Source organism: Arachis hypogaea, chromosome 14 (genome assembly GCF_003086295.3).
Source record: "Arachis hypogaea cultivar Tifrunner chromosome 14, arahy.Tifrunner.gnm2.J5K5, whole genome shotgun sequence".
Classification (NCBI taxonomy): Eukaryota; Viridiplantae; Streptophyta; class Magnoliopsida; order Fabales; family Fabaceae; genus Arachis; species Arachis hypogaea.
This window is the reverse complement of record NC_092049.1, coordinates 138,257,951-138,279,290: the sequence shown is the minus strand read 5'-3', so window position 1 is coordinate 138,279,290 and position 21,340 is coordinate 138,257,951. Positions and strand designations below refer to the sequence as shown.

At 27.8% G+C, this 21,340-nt stretch overlaps 1 protein-coding gene across 1 annotated transcript; it reads left to right on the top strand.

Annotated features, from left to right (window-relative positions):
• The first annotated feature begins 16,581 nt into the window (after nucleotides 1-16,581).
• LOC112744552 (UDP-glycosyltransferase 83A1) lies at nucleotides 16,582-18,928 on the top strand. Its single transcript, XM_025794218.3, has 2 exons — nucleotides 16,582-17,269; nucleotides 17,952-18,928. The coding sequence occupies exons 1-2, from the start codon at nucleotides 16,780-16,782 to the stop codon at nucleotides 18,818-18,820; spliced, it is 1,359 nt and encodes a 452-aa protein (XP_025650003.1). The 5' UTR covers nucleotides 16,582-16,779; the 3' UTR covers nucleotides 18,821-18,928.
• Nucleotides 18,929-21,340: the final 2,412 nt, after the last annotated feature.

Genomic DNA, 21,340 nt, shown 5'->3' with positions numbered 1-21,340 from the left:
AATATGGATAAATTTGAACTAGGTAAAAGACATTGCTGGAGGTCCTGATGCCAACGTTGAATAGAGTTGCACTTCTTCATGTTAATTCTTTTTTGGCATCATTTTTTTTATATTTCTTTTTTGGCATCATTTTGTTCTTCATGGCCTATTAATTTCTTAGTTTGATTACTGATCTCTGTCTTTCTTAGCAAATTTTATTGGAGCACACAAAATAACTGGAGTATCGACAGAATGTATAATTCAGTAGCTGAAGTTACATTTTTTGCATGTGGGTTGTATGTGTAACAAGAAATGCAGAGATTAATAAATTTATTTTGTCTTGGTACTTTTAGGCTTTCAACATTTTGTATCATTTTAGCAAAGTCTGATATTTATTTTGTAACAGTTATATTTGAATATTTTTTTAACATTAAACCCATGTAATCCAGGATATTTGCTTTTCAATACTAAGTATTAGTTAATTTCATATTTTTATATTATGGATATTACGTATAGGAATGTTATTATTATTATTATTATTATTATTATTATTATTATATCTGATAAAATTTTATATTAGGGAGCATTTTTATTATAATGTTTTTTTTAATTTAACCTTTATTGTTAGCCACGGAAAAAAGTGTGGCAAAAAAGTCCGATCTGGCCAATTTTGCCATGGGTAAAGTGTGGCAGAAACAATTATTTCATTATGCATCTTTTTATTTTGTCACGGAAAAGAGCGTGTCTAAACGTACTAAAGTTGTGGCTAACAAAATGTCTCCACAGGTGTTAAGACTGTGGCTAATGAAGTAAAAAGCGTGGCTAATTAAAAACGCGTCGCCCTCTTTAGCCACGGATGTTTATTTGTTACCAAAGCGTAATTGCCACAGTTTTTTTAGAGTTTAGCCACGAATTTTTTCATGGTTAAATCCTTTATTTTTGGTAGTGTTATGACCTACCCGATTTTACGGATGTCGAATACAGCGACGCAGGTCTAACCCTATTTATATATTTGAATGTATAATTAACATCTACAATTTTTTTTAATAATTTAAAAAGAAGATTTCGACAACCTTCTTAATAAAAAAAATGATTATTTGTCATTAAAGATGAAACCACTTTATAAAATAATTATTAACTCATATCTACAATTATAAATATTCTAACACTTTTTAAAATATTCTTAAAATTTCAATTTATAAAATATTTATCTAAAATTCTTACTAACTTAATCATAGAAGTTTTTTACAGGTACCCCATCAACCTCTTTAAAAAAATTCGAATAGCAACCCTTTGCTGAACCTAACGTTCAGGCATAAATCTATTCGTTTTAGATAAACCTCATAATAATCCTCAAAATTATTGTTGAAAGATGATTTTTTTTATAGGAGTTAAAAGATGATGATGAACAAATAGACTTTGTTTTATGGTTTTTTTAACGTTCAGATATAAATTTTTATTTTTTAAATAATTATTAATTTAATTAATTTATAAATAAAACTACTAATTACTTTTGCCAATGCATTAGGTTATAGTCAAAGTTATACACATGTTGTCACTGTCTTGACACATATAATAGGCAGGTTAGACAGCTCAATCTATTAGAGATCATAGAACCTGTCAAGTGTCAATAGTATAAGAGCTTTAATTTGCAATAGGATTGACTTGACTTAATTATGTGAATACCATTTGCACTTTAACTAATTAGGGAGAATAGAAAATTAGTTCCAAAGATCAAGAGAGAAATTTAATAGTACTATCTCGGGTATATATATGATCAAGAAGTTTGCACGGTACATATTAATTATTGAAACAATCTATGTAATTTTTTTTTTGTAAAGAGTACATGCTTTTCATAGAAAACATTGAACCTATATATTTAAAAAGTTAGTCAGAAAAATTCAGAGAAAGAGGAATGTAAGAATTCAAAACCGTGAACACATTTGAAAATTCAACTACTTCACCTATCTATTGGTCAAAACTCAAAACCATTCTAGTTAGTAGTTACCATAAACAAACAAATTAAATCCGCGTTGCAATTAGTAAATAGTATATGCATGCAAAAAAATATATAGAAGGACAACATTAATTCAACCAACTAATTTAGAAATTAGTCAATAATTGAAAATAAATTAATATAAAAAATATAAAACTAAAAATAATAAACATATCGAAAATTTAAGGGAAAAAAAATCCTTAAAAATGAAATAAAATAAAATAAATTTATAATATAAAATTTAAAATTTAGAATTTATAATTAAGTTCTTGGATTTAAGATAATTGGAGGCGGTAAATGGTAGTGGGTAGTCGACAGTGACTAGAGGGGAGGAGCGGCAACCACTGGTGGTGGGTGGATGGTGGTTAAAATTATTGTGGTATATATGATTTTAAAAAATGATCATCATAGCTTATATATTCTATATTCATGATTTAAACTGTATGTGGTATAAGTATAGATGCCACTCTGATAAAGTTGTCAGTTTCATCTTTTTGTAAAGACGTTTTTCATTTTGTGGTTGTTATTGATTTAAAAGCGTATTACTAAAAGTGTTGCTTAAAGAGAAAGTGTTACCCTTAATCGTTAACTAAGCTCTGATACCAATTTTTTATTTTCGACTTTTCTTTTAATTCTTTTTTCAAAATTTCTACTGACTCTTCATATTTTGTTTCGAATAAGTTTATAATTTGTATAGATTCAATTGGTAGTGCTTTATTCAAAGGATTTTGATAAAAATAATTTGCAACTTTGTAATCTAAAATATTAATCATTTCCACAATTTCTCTTGTATTTATTATATGATTATTTATTACTAATCCTTGATGTATATTTATAATTCTGATTTCGTACTTATAGTTTTTTTTTAATTCTGTTCTAATTTCTATCATTATAATATTCTTTTTTACATGGATTATTATATATAAAATCTGTTTATCTTTTTCTTTAATATAATTTCTCAAATCCTCAAGAACTTCTTTTATTTCTACACTTTCTCTTGTTTCTAAATATCTTTCTAATTTTTCAATTTCATTCTTCATTTTTTCTTTCAACAGCTTTAATTCTTTTAAATCGTAATATGGTTTTCCAGGCATTTATAAATTTCTTAAATTTAATTCCAACTTGTTTATGTTTATTCTTATTTCTATCCTTTTTATTATAAGATCATCAATTTCGATCTGAAGATTATTTAATTCTCTTTTATACTCCTCTATTTTACTTTTTAATTTTCTCGCCCTTTTCCTTTTTATTTTATTTTCTGATTTTTCAATCTTTTTATGCTTTATCATAATTCCTAAAAATAGTTTTGTTTAACATTATTTATTTTAGAATTTCTGCAAACTCTATCATCGATTCATCACTATTTTCTAGAGATTCTATTAATTTTTCTAGCTCTTCAACTTCTCTTTTCAACTTGTTATAGATTATTTTTAGAGCTTCAAATGCTCTTTGATTTATTTCAGAAAACTGCAAATAATTCAAACGATTCTCTCTTTCAAAAAGCTCTTGTTTCTTATCTTGATAAGTTACATATATTTCTTCTTTATTTATTGTCATAATTTAGTATTTAGGTTTCATTTAATTTTTTGACCTTTTTTGTTAATTCTTTTATTTCAGAATTTTCTTCTTTAATCTTTAACTTAGATAAACTTAAAGGACTATTAATTTTAGATTCTCTTATTTGAAAATTCGATGAAACCGATTTTCCTGATGGTTCTTTTAATAATAGAACTGGGTTTTCAATAGCTTTATATTTTGGTATTTCTGTTTTTACAATTTTCTGAAATAATTCATCGACATAAATTCTTTCTCTATTTTTAAATATTATACTATGATGGCTATTTGTTAAAGCATAATTTATTGCATATGTAATTGAAAATGGTTCATCATCTTGTTCCATTAGATTATTTCTGTGAAATTTATAAGCCAAACTTATAGATTTTCCAAGATTTTCAGTTGATAAAGGTATATCATATCCAAGATGGGCATTAAATTTAACATTTACATTTGCCAAATTTTCATGAACAATTCCAATTATTTGATCTATTGGGTCATCAGTAATTCTTTTGTCACAGATTGCTAAACTTATTGGTGAATTAATTCCTTTCATATATGTAGATTTGATTAAGACTTGTATGGTACTAATATGAATCCATCCAATTTTAGATCTTTTTTGTTGATCCTTAATTTTCTCAATCTGTTTACTCAATTCTTCATCATTTATCAAAACTATTTCAAGTTCTTCATTGGCAGATTTTATCTTTATAGGGCTTCAAGTTGAATTTTTCCATAGTATATTATATTTTTTCTATTAAAAACTTCTTTTAAAAGACTTTGTTTATTAAAATTTTCATTTGATTTAAGATTTAATTCTGTTTTTAGAACAGCCTGTTTTTCATTATCTAATAAAGCAGTTAATCTATAATAATCAGATTCTTCCATTAATTCTAAACTTTCTAAATAATTCATGACTAAAAGACTAGGACGAAGATATACCTTTCTGGAGAAAAACTTTCTTTATTTAGTATATTTTACATAAGGTATTTTTATCTCCAGATGGGAGATTGTAGATACTAACTCCAGAGGGGAGTTTAGAACTATTTTTCCTAAGGGGATTCTTTGTCAGACTACAAAATCGCCTCGGCAGCTTCCTCCTTGCTCTCCTAGCATATGAGTACTCTTAGCCTTCTGCTTTCTGTTTTCTGATGATTTCTACAATTGCCTAAGCAACCTATTTATAATAGTTGGGTCTGATGGACAATTCCCATCCTTACCCTTCTTATGACGTCATTACTTACGTCATTGTTTATTATCTTGCACCAGCTACATTTTATGACCTAAGCGCTTACGTCATTATGCAATAATGTTGAGGGATGCTTCAGATGCACTGTCCTCTTCTTTTATCATGTGGGCTTCAGATGCACTGTCCTCTTCTTTTATCATGTGGGTTGATTCCGTTTCATTATTGCTTTCTTCAGATATTTCTGAGGCACATAGCTGGCACTTGTGGTCTTCTCTATCTTTTATCAAATAGCAGAGATTCCTCTTTATCCCTTCAGGGAGCTTTTCTAAGAGTCCAGATAAATTATAGAATGCTGATTAAAATTCCACCAAGAGTCTCATCTCTTTTTCTTCAATTTCATTTCTTTTACTGGACACAAGCAGAGTATTTCTACTTTTGTAATTAATCCTTGTGTGAGATTCCTTCGTTATTTTTTGAGTCCTTTCAAAGACCCTTGCTAATGTGCTGGCTCTTCCTTCATGACTGTAAATTGTTAAATCTTGAATTCGATCAATTGGTTGAAAATTTTCTGGAAAGACAGACATGAATATTACTTGGTGTGCTGGAACCAAGCATTCTTCTTCTTCATTAAAAATAGGTTGACTGTTTGTAAATTTTAGGGATACATCCCTTGGATTTACATTGTCAATCATATTTTTAAATCTCTTTAATACATCAACGAATCCTGCAGGAAACTCACTAATAATTTTTAGATCATTAAAAATTAAGATTGTATCAATTAATCCATACTGGAAAAACTGATAAGTGTCAGATGGGGAAGCATCTGGAAAGATAACCAGCTTTGTTAGCTGTTCTTTGGCAATAGGATAATATCCCAAAATTTTCCTTTTTTCTTCAGTCCAATTCAGGACTATATTAAGGGTTTCTCTGAGATTTGATCTACAGACCCTTTTATTTTCCTTGATCTCAGCCCTTGTAGGAATGTTTCTTATTATTCATGTTCTCTAGGTTTGAATTGGAGCTTTATCTGCTCTTTTTAGGGTTTGCTCTGGATGAAGAGCTTCATATTCCCTGAAGGATTCCTTTGCCTCTTCCAGTGTTAAAAATCCTCCTTTATAAATTATCCTTGATTGATGTGTGAATGGTGCTGCTTTTTCCCAGGCATCATATACTCCTTTCATGGGGCCATTATAAATTACATAATATTTTTTATCTTGGGTGGATTTTTTAATAATTTCAGCAATTGTTATATTTTCTGAAATTTTTTCTTCATCTATTTTGTCTACCATGCTTAGCTGGCTGAACTCTGATGGTTTCGCTTGTTGTGTTGATTTCATTGCTTCAATGGCCTTCTTGAGAGATTGGATCTGTGTCCTTATTTGCTGACAATGCTTGCATTTTTCAAGTTCTTGCTCATATTTTTGAATTTCTTGATCTAATACGTTGTAGACGAACTCCATTCTCTTGTTAATGTATCTGCAATAACATTTTTGTCACCCTTAATATATTCAATCTTTATTGGATATTGTAACAAAAATAATTGCCATCTTACCAATCGTCCATGATTATAATCAACTTTTAAATTATATCGTATGAAACCTGTTAGGTAACTTGAATCTGTCCTTAATGTAAATTCTCTGGGTAGTAAATCAATTTTTCATTTTTTAAGAGATTTAATTGCTGCTAGAGTTTCCTTTTCATGAGTAGTATATCTCTGTTCTGTTGGAATAAAAGTCTCTGAAATATACCTGCAAAGTAATTCCTTTAGGGAATATTTAGAATCTAGTGATTCTTTTTCTTGTTCCAAACTTTTTATAGCTTTCTTAGCTTTTAGACATCCTGACCAGGTTATGTCTGAAGCATCTGTTTCCACTATTAAGTAGTCGTTTTCTTCTGGAATATAAAGTTCTGGAAGTTTTTCACATAATTCTTTAACTCTTTGAATTTGCATACTATCTTTTTCTTCCCATTTCCATTCTTTTTTAGTACTTATTTTTGGAAATAAGCTTTTAGTGTATTCTGTTATATTCTTTAAACATTCTTGATCAGAAATATAATTTATACACCCTAAAAATCTTTGTAATTGTTTTCTATCTTCTATTTTATTAGGAAATAAATTTACCTTTTCTAAAACGTTTGGTTGAAGTTTTAGCTTTCCTTGAGTGGATAGAATTAATCCAAGAAACTCTATTTCTTGTTTTGCTATTCTTGCTTTCTTTTTGCTAAGAACTAATCCTTTTTCTTTATTTACATCTTTCTAAAACTATTAATAATTTTTGAAGATGATCTTCTTTATCCTGTTTTGTAAAAATTAGTATATCATCAATGTAAACTAAAACAAATTCATTTAACTCTTTTAGATTTTCTTCCATAAATCTTTGATAAATACCTGGGGCTTGTTTTAATCCGAATGGTAATACATTCCATTCATAGAGCAACACACTTGTTGATTCTTTTGTTGGGCAAGTAAAAGTAGTTAATTTCTTTGTTTCTTCATCTAAACGAAGTTGCCAATATCCTGATTTTGCATCAAGAGATGAAAACCAAGTTGCTCATTTGATTTTTTCTAAAATAGAATCTTTTCTTGGAAGTTTATGAGCATCACCAATAGTTGCTTCATTCATCTTCTTATAATTAATTACCATTCTTCGTTTTCCCCTTTTAATTTCATTATTGTTTTCGACATAAAAGGCTGGAGTCGCATGAGAACTTTTACTTAATCTTATAATTCCTTTTTCCAAAAGATCTTTACATTCTAATGAGAACTCTTCTCTATCTCTTGCGGAATAAGGAATTTTATTTGGAACATTTATTTCTTTTGTAGGATCTTTTAATTTAATGCTTACTAATTCTTTATTTGTATTTTTAATATCTAAAGGATTTTCAGCGCAAATTTCATCCAAAAGTTCTTCTATTTTTATTTCAAGATTATTTTTTGGAATATTTATCTGAAAATATAAATTTAAATAACATGTTTCTAATATAGAAAATATTTTAAATTTAAAATCTTATCTATAGTAGTAGTTGGTATTTTTATACGTTTTGATTTTTGATTTATTGAAGAGTCGTGTGGAGCTTTTAAAACTATATATGTTAATTATTGAATGAATGGATGATATAGTTTTAAAAAGTTATTTCCTATGATAAAATTCATTCCAGAATCTAACATATATATAGATGGAACAATAAACCTATAATTTTGAATAAATATTTCAGTCATCTCTGCTTTTTGGTCAATTTTATATATTGATTTGTCAGCTATTTTAACTCTTAATGGTTTCTTTAATTTTTTTCAATCAAGTTTTATGTTTGTACTAGCAAAGCATTGTGTTGCTCCAATATTTATGAAATCATTTATAAACTTTTCTGTTACTTTTATAGTAATAAATGTGGCATTATTGCTAAGTCTCTGAGTCTGTTTCTGAGACATATTCAAAAATATAGTCTAAGCTATCATCTGATTCTTCTAATGGTTCCATGAAACAAGACTTAGCAATTTCTATTTGTTTGGTGAGGTCATTTTTATCCTTCTTTTTTGGACATTCATTTGCATAATGTCCTTCTTCCTGACAATACCAACACTTACAATTTTCTTTTTTATTTGGGCAATAGTCATTTTTTTGTCTTTTGTTTTTATTGTTATTTCTTTTTCTAAAATACCTCTTTTTTCTTCAGTTTGGATAGTATTTTCTTTTTCTAAATTGATATTTTCTTTTTCTTTGAAAATTTTTATTAAGACCATATTTTTGAGGTATATCTTCATTATCCTAACAGCAAATTCTAATTATTTTTTTAAATCTTTTTTGAGTCGTTTCTTGCATACAACGTTCTTTTATTTCCTCTCTTATTGCAGAGGTAGCTCCGCCAAAATTATTTTCAATTGTCCCTCTATTTATTTCTCTTATAAATCTTCCCATTATAAATTCATTAGCAGGATATGGAAGTTTTGTTATATACATACTAAGATAATGGTCTTTATCTTCTTCTTTTAATTTATAATAATGTATTCTATATTCACATATATAAGATTCCACGTTACATAAATCATATATCTGAATATTAGCTAAATGATTTTTTGCTTCTTGATATTCTTTATTATAGACTTCTTGTCTATGATCTATAATATTTTTTTCAAAAAATTCTTTATATAGAATCATCATTATATGCAATATCTTATCATAAACTGTTGTTTTGTTGCTAATTCTTCTATTATTTGGTTTTCTATTGATGTCATATAATCTCTTATAGTTCCTTTAGTATAAAACCCTATATAATTCCAGATATCTCTTCCAAACAATTCACTAAGTTTTGGATTAGTAAAGGCTTCTAATAAGAAGGAATTCAACCAGTTTTCGAAAATTTCTTTTTCATTCTTTTTACAGTCTAAATCGAGCATTCTTTCTCCTTCCATTTCCTGGATTTTAGGAACGTATTTTGATGGTATATTTGTGTACTTTGAATCTTTATTTATAAATTCCTTTTTAAAAGCATAATTTTCAAAACCTGTTTCCCATTTAAATTGAGATTGATTATCCTTAGATGTTCCAGCTTTATTTTTTACTTGTATTGGAATTGCTGGTTCATCACTTGAATAATCTAGGATGTGTTCTTCATTTTCTATATTTTCAGAATTTACTAATTTTTCTTCTATTTGAAATTCTTGTTCCATAATATTATTTTCTTGAGCCATTTTTAATTGTTTAAAAAGCATTGTAACTTCTTCTAATTTACTTTTTTTCATTAGGTAACGCTTTTCTTATAAAAAGCTATGGTTTTAAGTGTTTTGTAGTAAAAAGTGTGGCTTTACAATGTATGGTTTAGGTTTTGCCACGTAGGCGTTTTTAACAAAGGTTGTTTTAGGATTTTTATTTGAGTGGTGGCTATAAGTATAATGTGTTAGATAGAAAAAATGATAACCGTGACAAAAAATTGTGATAGTAGATAAAAAAAAAAGAAATGTAATTATATAGAGTTATTGTCACGAATTCATGATGAAATAGGTCACGGTAAAAAAATAGTAACTTAAAGTTAAAAAATAATAACTATAAATCTAAAATCACGATTTTCACTTACTATAATTAAAACGTAAGGTTTAGAATTTAGAGTGATTAGAGACCGTTAAGAATGATGGATGGTGACAAGCAGTGGTCGAGCTTAACTAGGGCAATAACTAGGAGAATGGGGTCATGGCTCCCAAATTTTTTATAAAAAAATTAGTAGTAATTTTAAAAAAAATAAAGAGTAGTTCAGTTAGCTCAAATATTTTATTATAATTTAAGGTACCCAACTATAATTTAATTCCTATCTCATATTTTTATTGCATAATAATTTTTAGAGTTGATCTTTATTGGCTTCACAACATATCTAACAAAAAAAGCTGCTTTACTTCTCATTATAAACATAAGTTTTGCTTCTCATTCTAAAATTAGGTATTCTTTATTTATTTAATTTAATATTATTTATATATTATTGTTTATTTAATTTAATTTTTCATATGATAAAAAATATTAGAATATTCAATAAATATATATATTATTATATTTGTATAAATTGATGAAAAAAATCAATAAATATTATAAATTTTAATATTTATCCTTTTAATTTTTTTTTTACATATTTTACATGATATATATTCAAATTTTTATACAAAATAATGATGAAAAATCAAAGAATTGATACATTTTTTAAGAAGAAGACTAATATTCAAAAAGGAGAATATATAACTTCTATAATATCAACACTTATAAATAATTTTTTTACTTTAATAAATCACAAACAAAGTGAGATACAACCTTCAAAAATTCAAAAAGTTACATTAGATGAGTTTAACTTTAAATTTTTATATTAAATTTTTGGCCTCCCAAAATTTTGTTTTAATGTCCGCTACTGGTGACAAGTGGTTGGCAAGGGAGGGAAGACGATCACTAGTGGTGGGCGAATGGTGGTGGTGGTTAAAATTATTGTGGTATATATGTATAGGGAAAAAAGAGTAGAATTGAGAAGGGTAAAAATGTGATTTAAAAAATCGTAAAAAAATAAGTTTATGTTGTGAAATAAAAGATATATATATATATATATATATATATATATATAATAGAGATGTATAAATAGAAGACTTTAGTATTAAAATAATTAGCTCAATAATAATTTATATATATATAATAATATTATATGTTGTAATGTATATATATATATATACAAAGATAGAAAGAAGTATTAAAAATAAAGAGAGAGAGAATCGCATTTGTTTATTGTTACAATCTCAATATAATAAAGATGATTAATATTGCTATTAATATTATATGTAAAGAGTAATAGAAAATAGAATTTAAAATACTTATAAAATAAAAGAAGAGAAAGAATTGTAGTAGAAATATAAGGAGAAGAGTATTTGATTGCAGCATAAAAGAGAGAAGTGATTTTATTATTACTTGCTTGTGTATGAAAAGAAAGGGAGAATGGTATTTTTTTTGTTGTGTTACATTTCCTCCTATTTATAGACTTATGGAAGGAAGATTGTCAACCTTCATTTATTTCATTCTCTTTTGAGAATGTAAACTTTATATAGGAAATGGGCATCACGTCCCATTTCTATCACAACAGTTTATTTGTTTGTTATTTAAAATCTTAAAATTGACTAATTCTTAATAGGATGTTGACTCCATAATTGCGTTGATGCATGCATGCAGCTTGGGTTTATTGTAGGGTTCCAGATCCACAGTAAAAATGGTCCACATAATTAGCCTTGACTACTGAGATGACTCTAGTATTGACCAATAAAAGAACAAAGAGAAAAAATTGAACTTGTTTCCATGAGGACCATGACACGGAAAATCTAGTAGCGGAATGAATTGAACTTTAATTTACTGTAGGATTGGATGCTAAAAGAAAGAGGAAGCAAAAGTAATATGAAATTATAAACTATTAGTCTATTATTACTTTATTAGCACTTAAACCAAAACGCACTTCACGTTTGCACTTTATTTTTTGCTATATTCGCATAGTTTCTACTTTCACAAACTCTCTCTCCGTGTCCTTTAATATTATTTTATATTATCATAGCATTTTATTTATTTCTTTTTGAAAAATATTATTGTAATATCATCTTTTAATTTAATTAGGTTGACACTTATTTTAATATCTATCAAAAATTTAATTTTAATGTTTTATCTGTAATATTCTATCGCACAAAATTTTACATTATAATTATGAATCAACAATGGTAACGAAGCATTAGGACATTTAAAAAAAATATACATATAAAATTATAGAAGAATAATATTATAATTAAGAGTTTGTAAAAAAAAATTTAACATCATCAGCTGCTAATCACACACGAACACATTAAAACAATAAATATCATATACATAAGCAGATATATAAATTTAAGTGAAGATACATAATAGTCACTAGTTTCGACCCGCAAAAAAAATATCGACTAAAATTATACATTATTAGAGACAATACAATATATAAACTTATTTCTCTAAATAAAAGCCTCTAAGAAGAATTTAAATTATACAACAATATACTTTTAAAAGGGGAGAGAATATACTTTTAAAAGGGGAGAGAATTTCTAGTGCCAAAATAACAACAGCGGAAAAGAATCCGAAAATTCCCAATAGGATAAGAGTTCTAAATAAAAACTACATAAAGAAATATAAACCCTCTAAACGATCCTGATCTCCAACTTTACAAGAATCCAAGTCTAGGATCTTAACTAATCCATACAAGATTAAATTTGTTAAGGTAAAAATACTTTAATCCACTACTAGCTCATCCACTCCCAACATTTATCTTCATTGTTCTCAGACTCTATATTTCTAATAGAATGTAAACATAAGCAAGCAATCATACCAAATAATTATAAATAAGAACATTTAGAACAAGTAATACAATTAGTAGTTAAACAAAATTATCAAATTGACAAACCAAAATAATTATGTACACCCAAGCAATGGCAAATAAATGTACATGATACTTGTCTGTCCTACTAGCCATGAGCTCACGTGTTGATTAAATTTCAGACCCAACACATCTGGTAGCTAACCCGGACATTATCACTCTGTCGTGCATCCTTAGGAGGAACACACACACACACACACATATGATTAACAAGAAGGGAATCTTCAACCTAATTCGTTCCACCACAATCAGAAACTGAATCGAAGGAAATTTTCAACCTTCTATCCAATCTCCGAATGTAACAAGAGAGAATTCTCAACCTCAACCTCAACTTGTCTATCCGTGAGCAGGCAAAGCCACTATCCTCACCGTAGGCGCGACGAAACACCATTCCCATAGCATCAATAACACAAGCGAAACGAAACCCACGTTCTTGCCAATTAATAATCATATCTCATAATCACGCAAGAGGGACAAAACCTACGTCCTTGCCAATCGGTCATTATATCACATTTACAACCATAATCTTAATTTTAACCAATTTCAGAAGATACAACTCATTATAACCCCATTCATTTATTAAAGTAATCAACCTCATAAATTCGTGAGCGGGACAAAGTCACTGACTTCACCGTGGGCGAGACGAACCACCATCTCCATAACATTTATATCTCGCTTAAGAATTTTTCATCTGGTAATTATCCAGTTCAGTCCATTATACTCACCTCTAATACATTCAAAGCTTTTAAAATAGTTCTCAAATTCTATACAGAGGTTACAAGGAGTTATAAGCTCACCGGAAAGGTTTAACAGTTCAAAAACAACATTTTTAAAAAATCAGCACAATCATGTGTATGTGGGCTTCGTGCGTACGCACAAAAGTGAAAGGATACGTAAAATCAACAATTAATCATCTCAAATCCAACTTCACATACTATCTATAAGGATTTCAACCTCAACAGATACACCACAACACATCAATACATATCAAGAGATATAACTCAATATCACTCACGGCTTCTGGCCCATAATTCATTCAACATTCAAATCATCATTCAATTTCATACATTCATACTAAACCATTAACATCAACAACATCAATTCAACAATATCTTAAGGTCAACTAGTCTAGGTTTTCACATAACATTATATAGTGATTATCCAAAACCGAAATTCATACGTTAGTTGACGTCGGTTCCAACCTCTTGAACCTTTATCTCCGGCCAAACCAAGCCTCAATCAATTCCTCACAAATTCAAACTTCAACCAACTCTATTCAATCTAATTTCATTCAAATTTCACATTATTCATACTAAATATTTCACACAAATTAGAAAAAATAGGGGAAAAGAATTTTCTTACCTTATTTCATATGAACATGGGTCAAAATCTCGCTAGAATGTGACCTTGAGTTTTCCCTAAAGCATCTAAATCACAAATTCAACACCCACGCTACCTAAAACGTAAAATTAGTAAAGAATAAAGGATGAGGTAGAGTTCTCATGATTACTCACCGCAAAAGTGGTATAGAAACGTATAATGAGATGAGAGGAACACATAGCTACAAACAAATCGTCGATCGGAGCTCCAGTTTATGAAAAAAGTGAATTTAAAGAAGAGGGTGAATAGTATTTGGAGTTTCTCTTTTTCTCTTTTCTCGAGTTCTCTATCTCTCTTTTGTCAAATGTGGATGAAATTGAAAATGGAGTTACTTTTAGGACTAGTTAAGTGAGGAACATTTTTGTCCTTTCGCCTATTGGCCGACTTAGGATCAAAATTTTAAAAATATACGTTCTGCTTTTGTATTTTAAATATTTTTCCGGTTATTTTTACATTTTTATTTTTTTCATACACAGTATCAGACAGACCTAAATGTGTAAATTAATTATAATGTCGGTATGCAATTTTTTATAATTAATTATATTTTTTACTCTAAATAATTTTTTAAGTTTAAATTTTATCTGTAAATTTTTAAATTATAAAATTTAAATTTTTAATCCAAATCGAACGATTTTAAATTCTCTTAACTCAATTTTAATTATATAATTAACTAATAAATTTTTCAAATTTAATAATATTAATATAAAATAATTTTATAAATACATCTAACTATATAATGATATATTAATAAAATAAATTATTTTTTATATTGGCGATATGAATGATTATAATGATGCGATTATCTAAAACATTTTATATTGCGTCTAAAATAAACTCATCTTTAGATTCTAGTATAATTTCCAATTTATTATGTCGACTCTTTTTTAACCCTTTTTTTTTTCCCACAACACTCACTTTTTATTCGGTATTTCTTAGATATTAGTAAGCCTAAAATGTTTAATTTAAATTACACCAAAAAAAATTCCTTTTGAAACTGAGGGGCCAGAACGTGTTAACGGGGGTCACTAAATTTTCAGGTCTCGGAGTACGGTAGTGGACCAACGGCATCTGACAATGCAGTAATATAAAAAGCAATATATCGTATTATTTAATTTTTGGTGCACTATATATATTGTATTTCATAAAAAAGCCATAATTGTAATATTTTTGTTATGAAAATATAATAAAGTAAAATATTAAAATCACATTAAAATTATATATATAATTTAAATATAAATCAAATAAATATAATAAATTTATTAGTTAATAATCCTATATATATTAACATTGGTTATGTAATTATTTAAATTAATTTAGTAGTTAATTCACTAATTTACTTAAACAAGTGTTAGAGGTTCCAATAATATCTTATACGTATAGGCGTATAGCAATTTATTGGCCAGCGACAAATTCTTAAATAGAGTTTTCATTCGTAATGAATTATTAGTCCTTAACTTGTCGGATTGGAAAATACCGTGTGAAATAAAAAAAAAAGTTTAACATTGGTTATGTTTCCTTTTAATACTTTGTAGTATACTCATCACTGCTAATAAAATTATTTTTTTGGCGGTCATTTATTTTGCTTTTAACAATAAAAATAGTTATTTATATATTTACTAACAATTAGATATTAGTCGTTTTATGTTTTTTTACTAAATAATTTTAATGACAATTATACATTTTTCAACTTTGTTAATGACTACAAAAAGTATATAATTATTATAAAAACATAAATTAAATAAAATATATAATGATTGCTATCTTATTGCTACTAAAAGTAATTTTTGTTGTAGTGATAAAATAAATACTTGTTGACTGTTTTGGGAGAATTCTTTCTTTGAATTCACATTTATTTATTTTTCTTGATTATTATTCTATAAATATATAATGTTTCATTCTTAAGAAGCTAAATATAAATAAATAAATAAAAATAATTCAAAATAAAAGAAATAAAACTAGCTAGTTAGGATATGTATTATATATTAATATTAGAGAAAAAGATAAATATATTTTTGACCTTTTGATTCGTAGATATTTAAGTTATCGAGGATTTGAAAATACATTTAAGTTTCTGATTTTTTCAAAATTTAAATATATTGATCCCTTATATTCACTTGGGTCTGTTAGACTCAACAGAAAAATAAAATGTGACTCCCGTTGTGCTGACTTGGTTGATACGGATGCACATGTGGAAGAGTTTTTAAAATTGGTCAAATTTGATTCAGAGATCAATATGTCCAGATTTTGAAGATATCAGAGACTTAAATATATTTTTAAATTCTCGAGAACTTAAATGTTAAAAAAAATCGGGATGAATTTATTCTTTTCTCTTAATATTAACTAACTAGAAAGAGCGAGTGTGAAAAAAGAAATAACTAATAATCACTTTTAATTAGATAACTGGTTAGAGATGAGATTGATTTTTTTTTTTTTTTGGTTAGGAGTATGCTAAATATAATATTTAAAATTCATATACGCAAAACTAACTTTTATTACTTTAAGAATAAAGAAAATTTTTCCCGTTCATCAAACTCACTACACACGGTTGATCTAATGTAGAAAGATGAATAATAGACAAGAATATAAAGTCACATGGCTCTAAAATGAAATAATTCCTCTCAATAAATAATTCCCTATATATATAGCTTATAAGTGTGTTGAGTAACTTACGTATTATTAGTTATTCATTCATACAAAAAAAAATATATATATATATATAAGAGAAAAAGGAAGAAGAAAATTCCAATTTCCAAATTCCGAGAATCATTTGAGAAACATGGGGATCCCACACTTTCTTGCAATACCATACCCAATACTAGGACACATGAATCCCCTTCTTCAATTCTGCCATGTTCTAGCCAAAAACCATGGTTGCAAAATCACCTTCTTAAGCTCTGATGAACACTTCAACAAGCTGAAGAAAGCAGCAAGTAGTTCAGGCATGGAGTCAGAGATGATGAGGTTGGTGTCCCTGCCAGATGGTGTGGACCCTAATGATGATAGAAGTGACCAAGGCAAGGTTATACTGACCACAAGAACCACCATGGTTGACATGCTTCCAAAGCTCATAGAAGATGTGAATGCCATGGATTGTGATAACAAGATCACTTGTGTTATTGTCACTAAGAACATGGGTTGGGCCTTGCAAGTTGCTCTCAATTTGGGTATCAAAGGTGCTCTCTTCTGGCCTGCTTCTGCAACTGCTTTGGCCTCTTTTGATTCTATGCAAACCCTCATTCATCAGGGAATCATAGATTCTCAAACTGGTAAGATATATATCTTGTAACTTCTAATTACTAATTAATTTGTGTTGGTTGAATGGTCAATTTATTTGTTCATTTAAGCAAGTGTCGAGATTTCAAATTCGTTGAGGATACTATATTGTGGCAACCAAAAAAACCTTCTAATTAGTAATATGTTTGCTTGTTATTTGTTAGTCCCTTTCATAGTTTCATATAATTAGAAAGCATTCATAAGTGGTCACAAGCTATCTTTTTTTCTCAAAGTGTGTTTGATGGGTCTGTAATTATGGAATCACTTATTTAAATTTTTAATTAAGTTCATAATAAATAAAGAGAAAAGTATAGGATACCAACATATTATCTGTTAATTTATTGTTAACAATAATTAATTATTATATTTTAAACACATATATAAAGAGACACATCCACAAAATATATCTATAAAGACACTTTTATTAAACACAGCTATAAAAAGACATTTTTATTAGACACTTCCATTAAACACAATTATAAATAAGAGTTGGCAGAAGTTGACAGAAATACTGTTAGTAACATAGCGGGATTTATATATATTTTATAACGACACTTAGATTTCCACATAAAACTTTAATATGTGTATATATGTCACATGCAATTGTGATAAGTGTATGTAGGGTCTAATAGAGAATATACTTATATTGGTTTAATTGAAAATTATTATTATCAGGCCTACCAAGCAAAGAACATAAGGAGATTCATCTTTCTTCAAATCTACCAAAGATGGACCCATCAGCCATGCCATGGTACTGTTTAGACAACACTTTCTTCTTCCTTCACATGAAGCAAGAGATTCAAACTCTGAATCAAGCACAATGGTGGCTTTGTAACACAACTTCTCATCTTGAACCCGGAGCACTTTCTATTTCACCAAAGGTCCTACCAATTGGTCCATTGATGGCAGATCAAACCACAAGTTCATCATCATCATCATCATTGATCTTAAAAGAAGATGAAACATGTATAGAATGGTTGGATCAACAACAACCTCGATCCGTTGTGTATGTTTCGTTTGGTAGCATGGTATCTATTAAGCCGAACCAATTCAAAGAACTAGCTCTTGGACTTGATCTTCTTAACAAGCCTTTTCTTTGGGTTGTAAGAAATGGAATTAATGGTTGCAAAAACAATAATGGAAATTATGGGCTATACCCAGATGAATTTCATGGAAGTAAAGGTAAGATTGTTAATTGGGCACCCCAGAAAAAAGTTCTAAACCACCCTGCCATAGCTTGTTTTGTTAGTCATTGCGGTTGGAATTCGACCATTGAAGGTGTTTATAGTGGTGTTCCTTTCTTGTGTTGGCCTTTTGTGAGTGACCAATTGATGAACAAGATTTACATTTGTGATGTGTGGAAGGTTGGGATTGGATTTGAGAAGGGATTGATTTTGAGGGAAGAGATAAAGAAGAAGGTGGAGATGTTACTTGGAGATGAAGGAATCAATGAGAGGTGTTTGAGACTCAAGGAGATTGTGATCAAGAACAAGCAAGAAGGTCAGAAGAATCTCAATGAGTTTATCAATTGGGCCAAGGAGTGAGTATAGTTATGTATTAGTATAAATAAAAATTGAGATGAAAAAAATTGGGAATTTTTAAAGTTATGTATTTTTATATTAATGAAAAAATAAATGGTAGTGAAATTGTAATTGGTTAGTGTGGTTTTATTATATATTAAATTTATGTTATATATGTACTCTATAAAATGAGAATTTACATTTATTAAGAGTGAATACCTACCCGATCCCTAACAATTATCTCAAACGGATAACGAGGCCAAAAAAAAAACACTCAATTCGGTCCCTGATATTTTTTTTTTGGATTGATTAGTTCCTGTGCAATAAAAAATAGCATTGACTTTTTTTTGGCACAGGGGCCTTGTTGTCCTTTCGAGATAATTGTTAGGGACGGGGTTAAATTTTTTTTTTTTTTAAGAATCTCGTTGTCTTTCGAAATAATTGTTAGGGGCTATTTTAGATTTTTCTCCATTTATATTAATGATTTGTGTTGATGTATAGTTTTATCAGAGTTGTTATTATTTAGTGATTTTTTTTCCATCAGTGAATAGTATAGACACTATCTCTAGGTGTAAAATGTACAGAGTATGTAAAAAAATAAAGTCACAAATAAATTTTTTAAAATTTATGTTTTAAAAAGATTAGTTACTGAAAAAAAATGAAGTCCTCTATCATAATAGATGTGGACAAGATACGTTCAAATTAAAATATTTTATCTTGATCATAGGAGTTAATCTATTAATAATTTTAAAGATTAATTTATTCAAAATATAAATTTTCAGACTTATTTGTCTCTTTATTCCTAAACAAAAAAAAATTCCTTAAATAATTGATTACTTTTTATTATTATCTTTAGTGTATATAGTACCAAGCGCACAGAATAAAAAATCATTGATGCATGCATAATGGACGAGAGTTGAGACATTATTTGCACCAAGTTGTTTTCCAAGTTAGACCCAAGAAAATAATTTTGATATTCCACTCTTTTTAATTTAAGATTTATATTTTATCCTAATTATTTTATACTAATTACAATAGCTATACCTTACAATGTTTACATCATCTTATATTTTCATATCAATATGTTAAATTTGTCATGACGGGTAACATCTTAATTTAGTCCATTTAACATACACTATATAAATATAAGAATATATAATTAGACGGAAAAAACTAAAATTTGTTTTTTATAATGTTTTCTCATATATATTATATTAAAAAAATTCTAATTTAACTGATTTCAAGATCTAATTCAAAAGGTAAATAAAGATTATCGGATATAAGTGATGAAGACCTTTGAGGCTGGGAATCAAAAAAGGATTTCGTTAACCATAATCTATATTATTTGTTGCCATGCTCTTTGCTGGTTTGGAACTTATTCAATTCTTATTTGATCGATTCATTTCACATGATGAATAAAAGTAATAAGAAGAAGACAATCTTCTTGTGTTTTATTTGGTATAGTCTTTCTTAAGGGTATTTAATTTATTATATGGTCAAAATAATTTTAGTCATCAGCAACTAGTTCCACTTCTTGTCTTTCCACCAAAGTTCCCGTTTTAGAATATAATAGTGATAGTGATAGTGATTATTATGTGTAAGACATGTAGAATAATAATAATATATCGTTAAATTATCATTGTTGCTTCTTCTTCTCCGATATATATATATATATATATCCGGCGGCTAGTGTTTAATTTCCACAGTTGTCGCAATGCAATTAATATGGTTGCATCAAAGGACAAATAAAAAATATGAGATCAGAGTGTTAATTTCTATATCATAGTCTAACTTTGTTTTGGTCTTGGTCTTTTCTTTCTTTTTAGTCGTTGAAGGGCAATTCAAATTTAATCGAAGATGTTAATTATTTGCATCCACACATCTTTTTTGGTAACAAATTGATTTAATAATCTCATGTGAGTTGTTAAGACAGGAGTCGGTTGAATTTCTGGGGGGTAAAAAAAGTAGAGATAGATAGCTTTTAATTTTTCTTTCACAAAAATGAAAGGTTGCCTGAAAAGTTGTTGCAAAGTTGATGGGAAATAAAGGCGTTAGTGTAACACATTTGTGGTTCTATTATTGCCTCCAATGATGATAACTTTTCCTTTATTTTGGAGGAGCAGCTTTGAGAGAAAAGAAGTATTGGAACTGAAATTGATTGTACTTAAACCTTAAAAATTAGCTCGTTAAATAAGAGATATTTTATGTTTATAAACTATCTAGAGATTTTATTTTTAATAAATGTGAGATTTGTATTAAGAAGATTATAAGAGTGTAAGTAAATTGGTTGTTTTATATGTTTTGACCTAGAAACATGATTATATTGCAACAACAAACCATCTCTTTTGGACTAGCAGAACTTTCTCATATGAGACAATGCAAGATTATGGATCAAGATGAGTGATTTAATAAAGTGATAAAATAAAATGTTAATTATTTTTAAATTAAGACAGTGAAACTCATATATGATGAGAGTTATAAATTAGTAATTAATATTTTGCTTTATCACTTTAGCAATTTTTTTACTTTATCTAAATTTCAAAA

What these genes read in the sequence shown, in the direction of transcription:
- LOC112744552 (XM_025794218.3), top strand. Translation starts at nt 16,780, where the DNA reads ATGGGGATCCCACACTTTCTTGCAATACCATACCCAATACTAGGACAC. An exon ending in AATCATAGATTCTCAAACTG is followed by an intron (nt 17,270 to 17,951) that starts GTAAGATATATA and finishes TATTATTATCAG; the next exon opens with GCCTACCAAGCAAAGAACAT.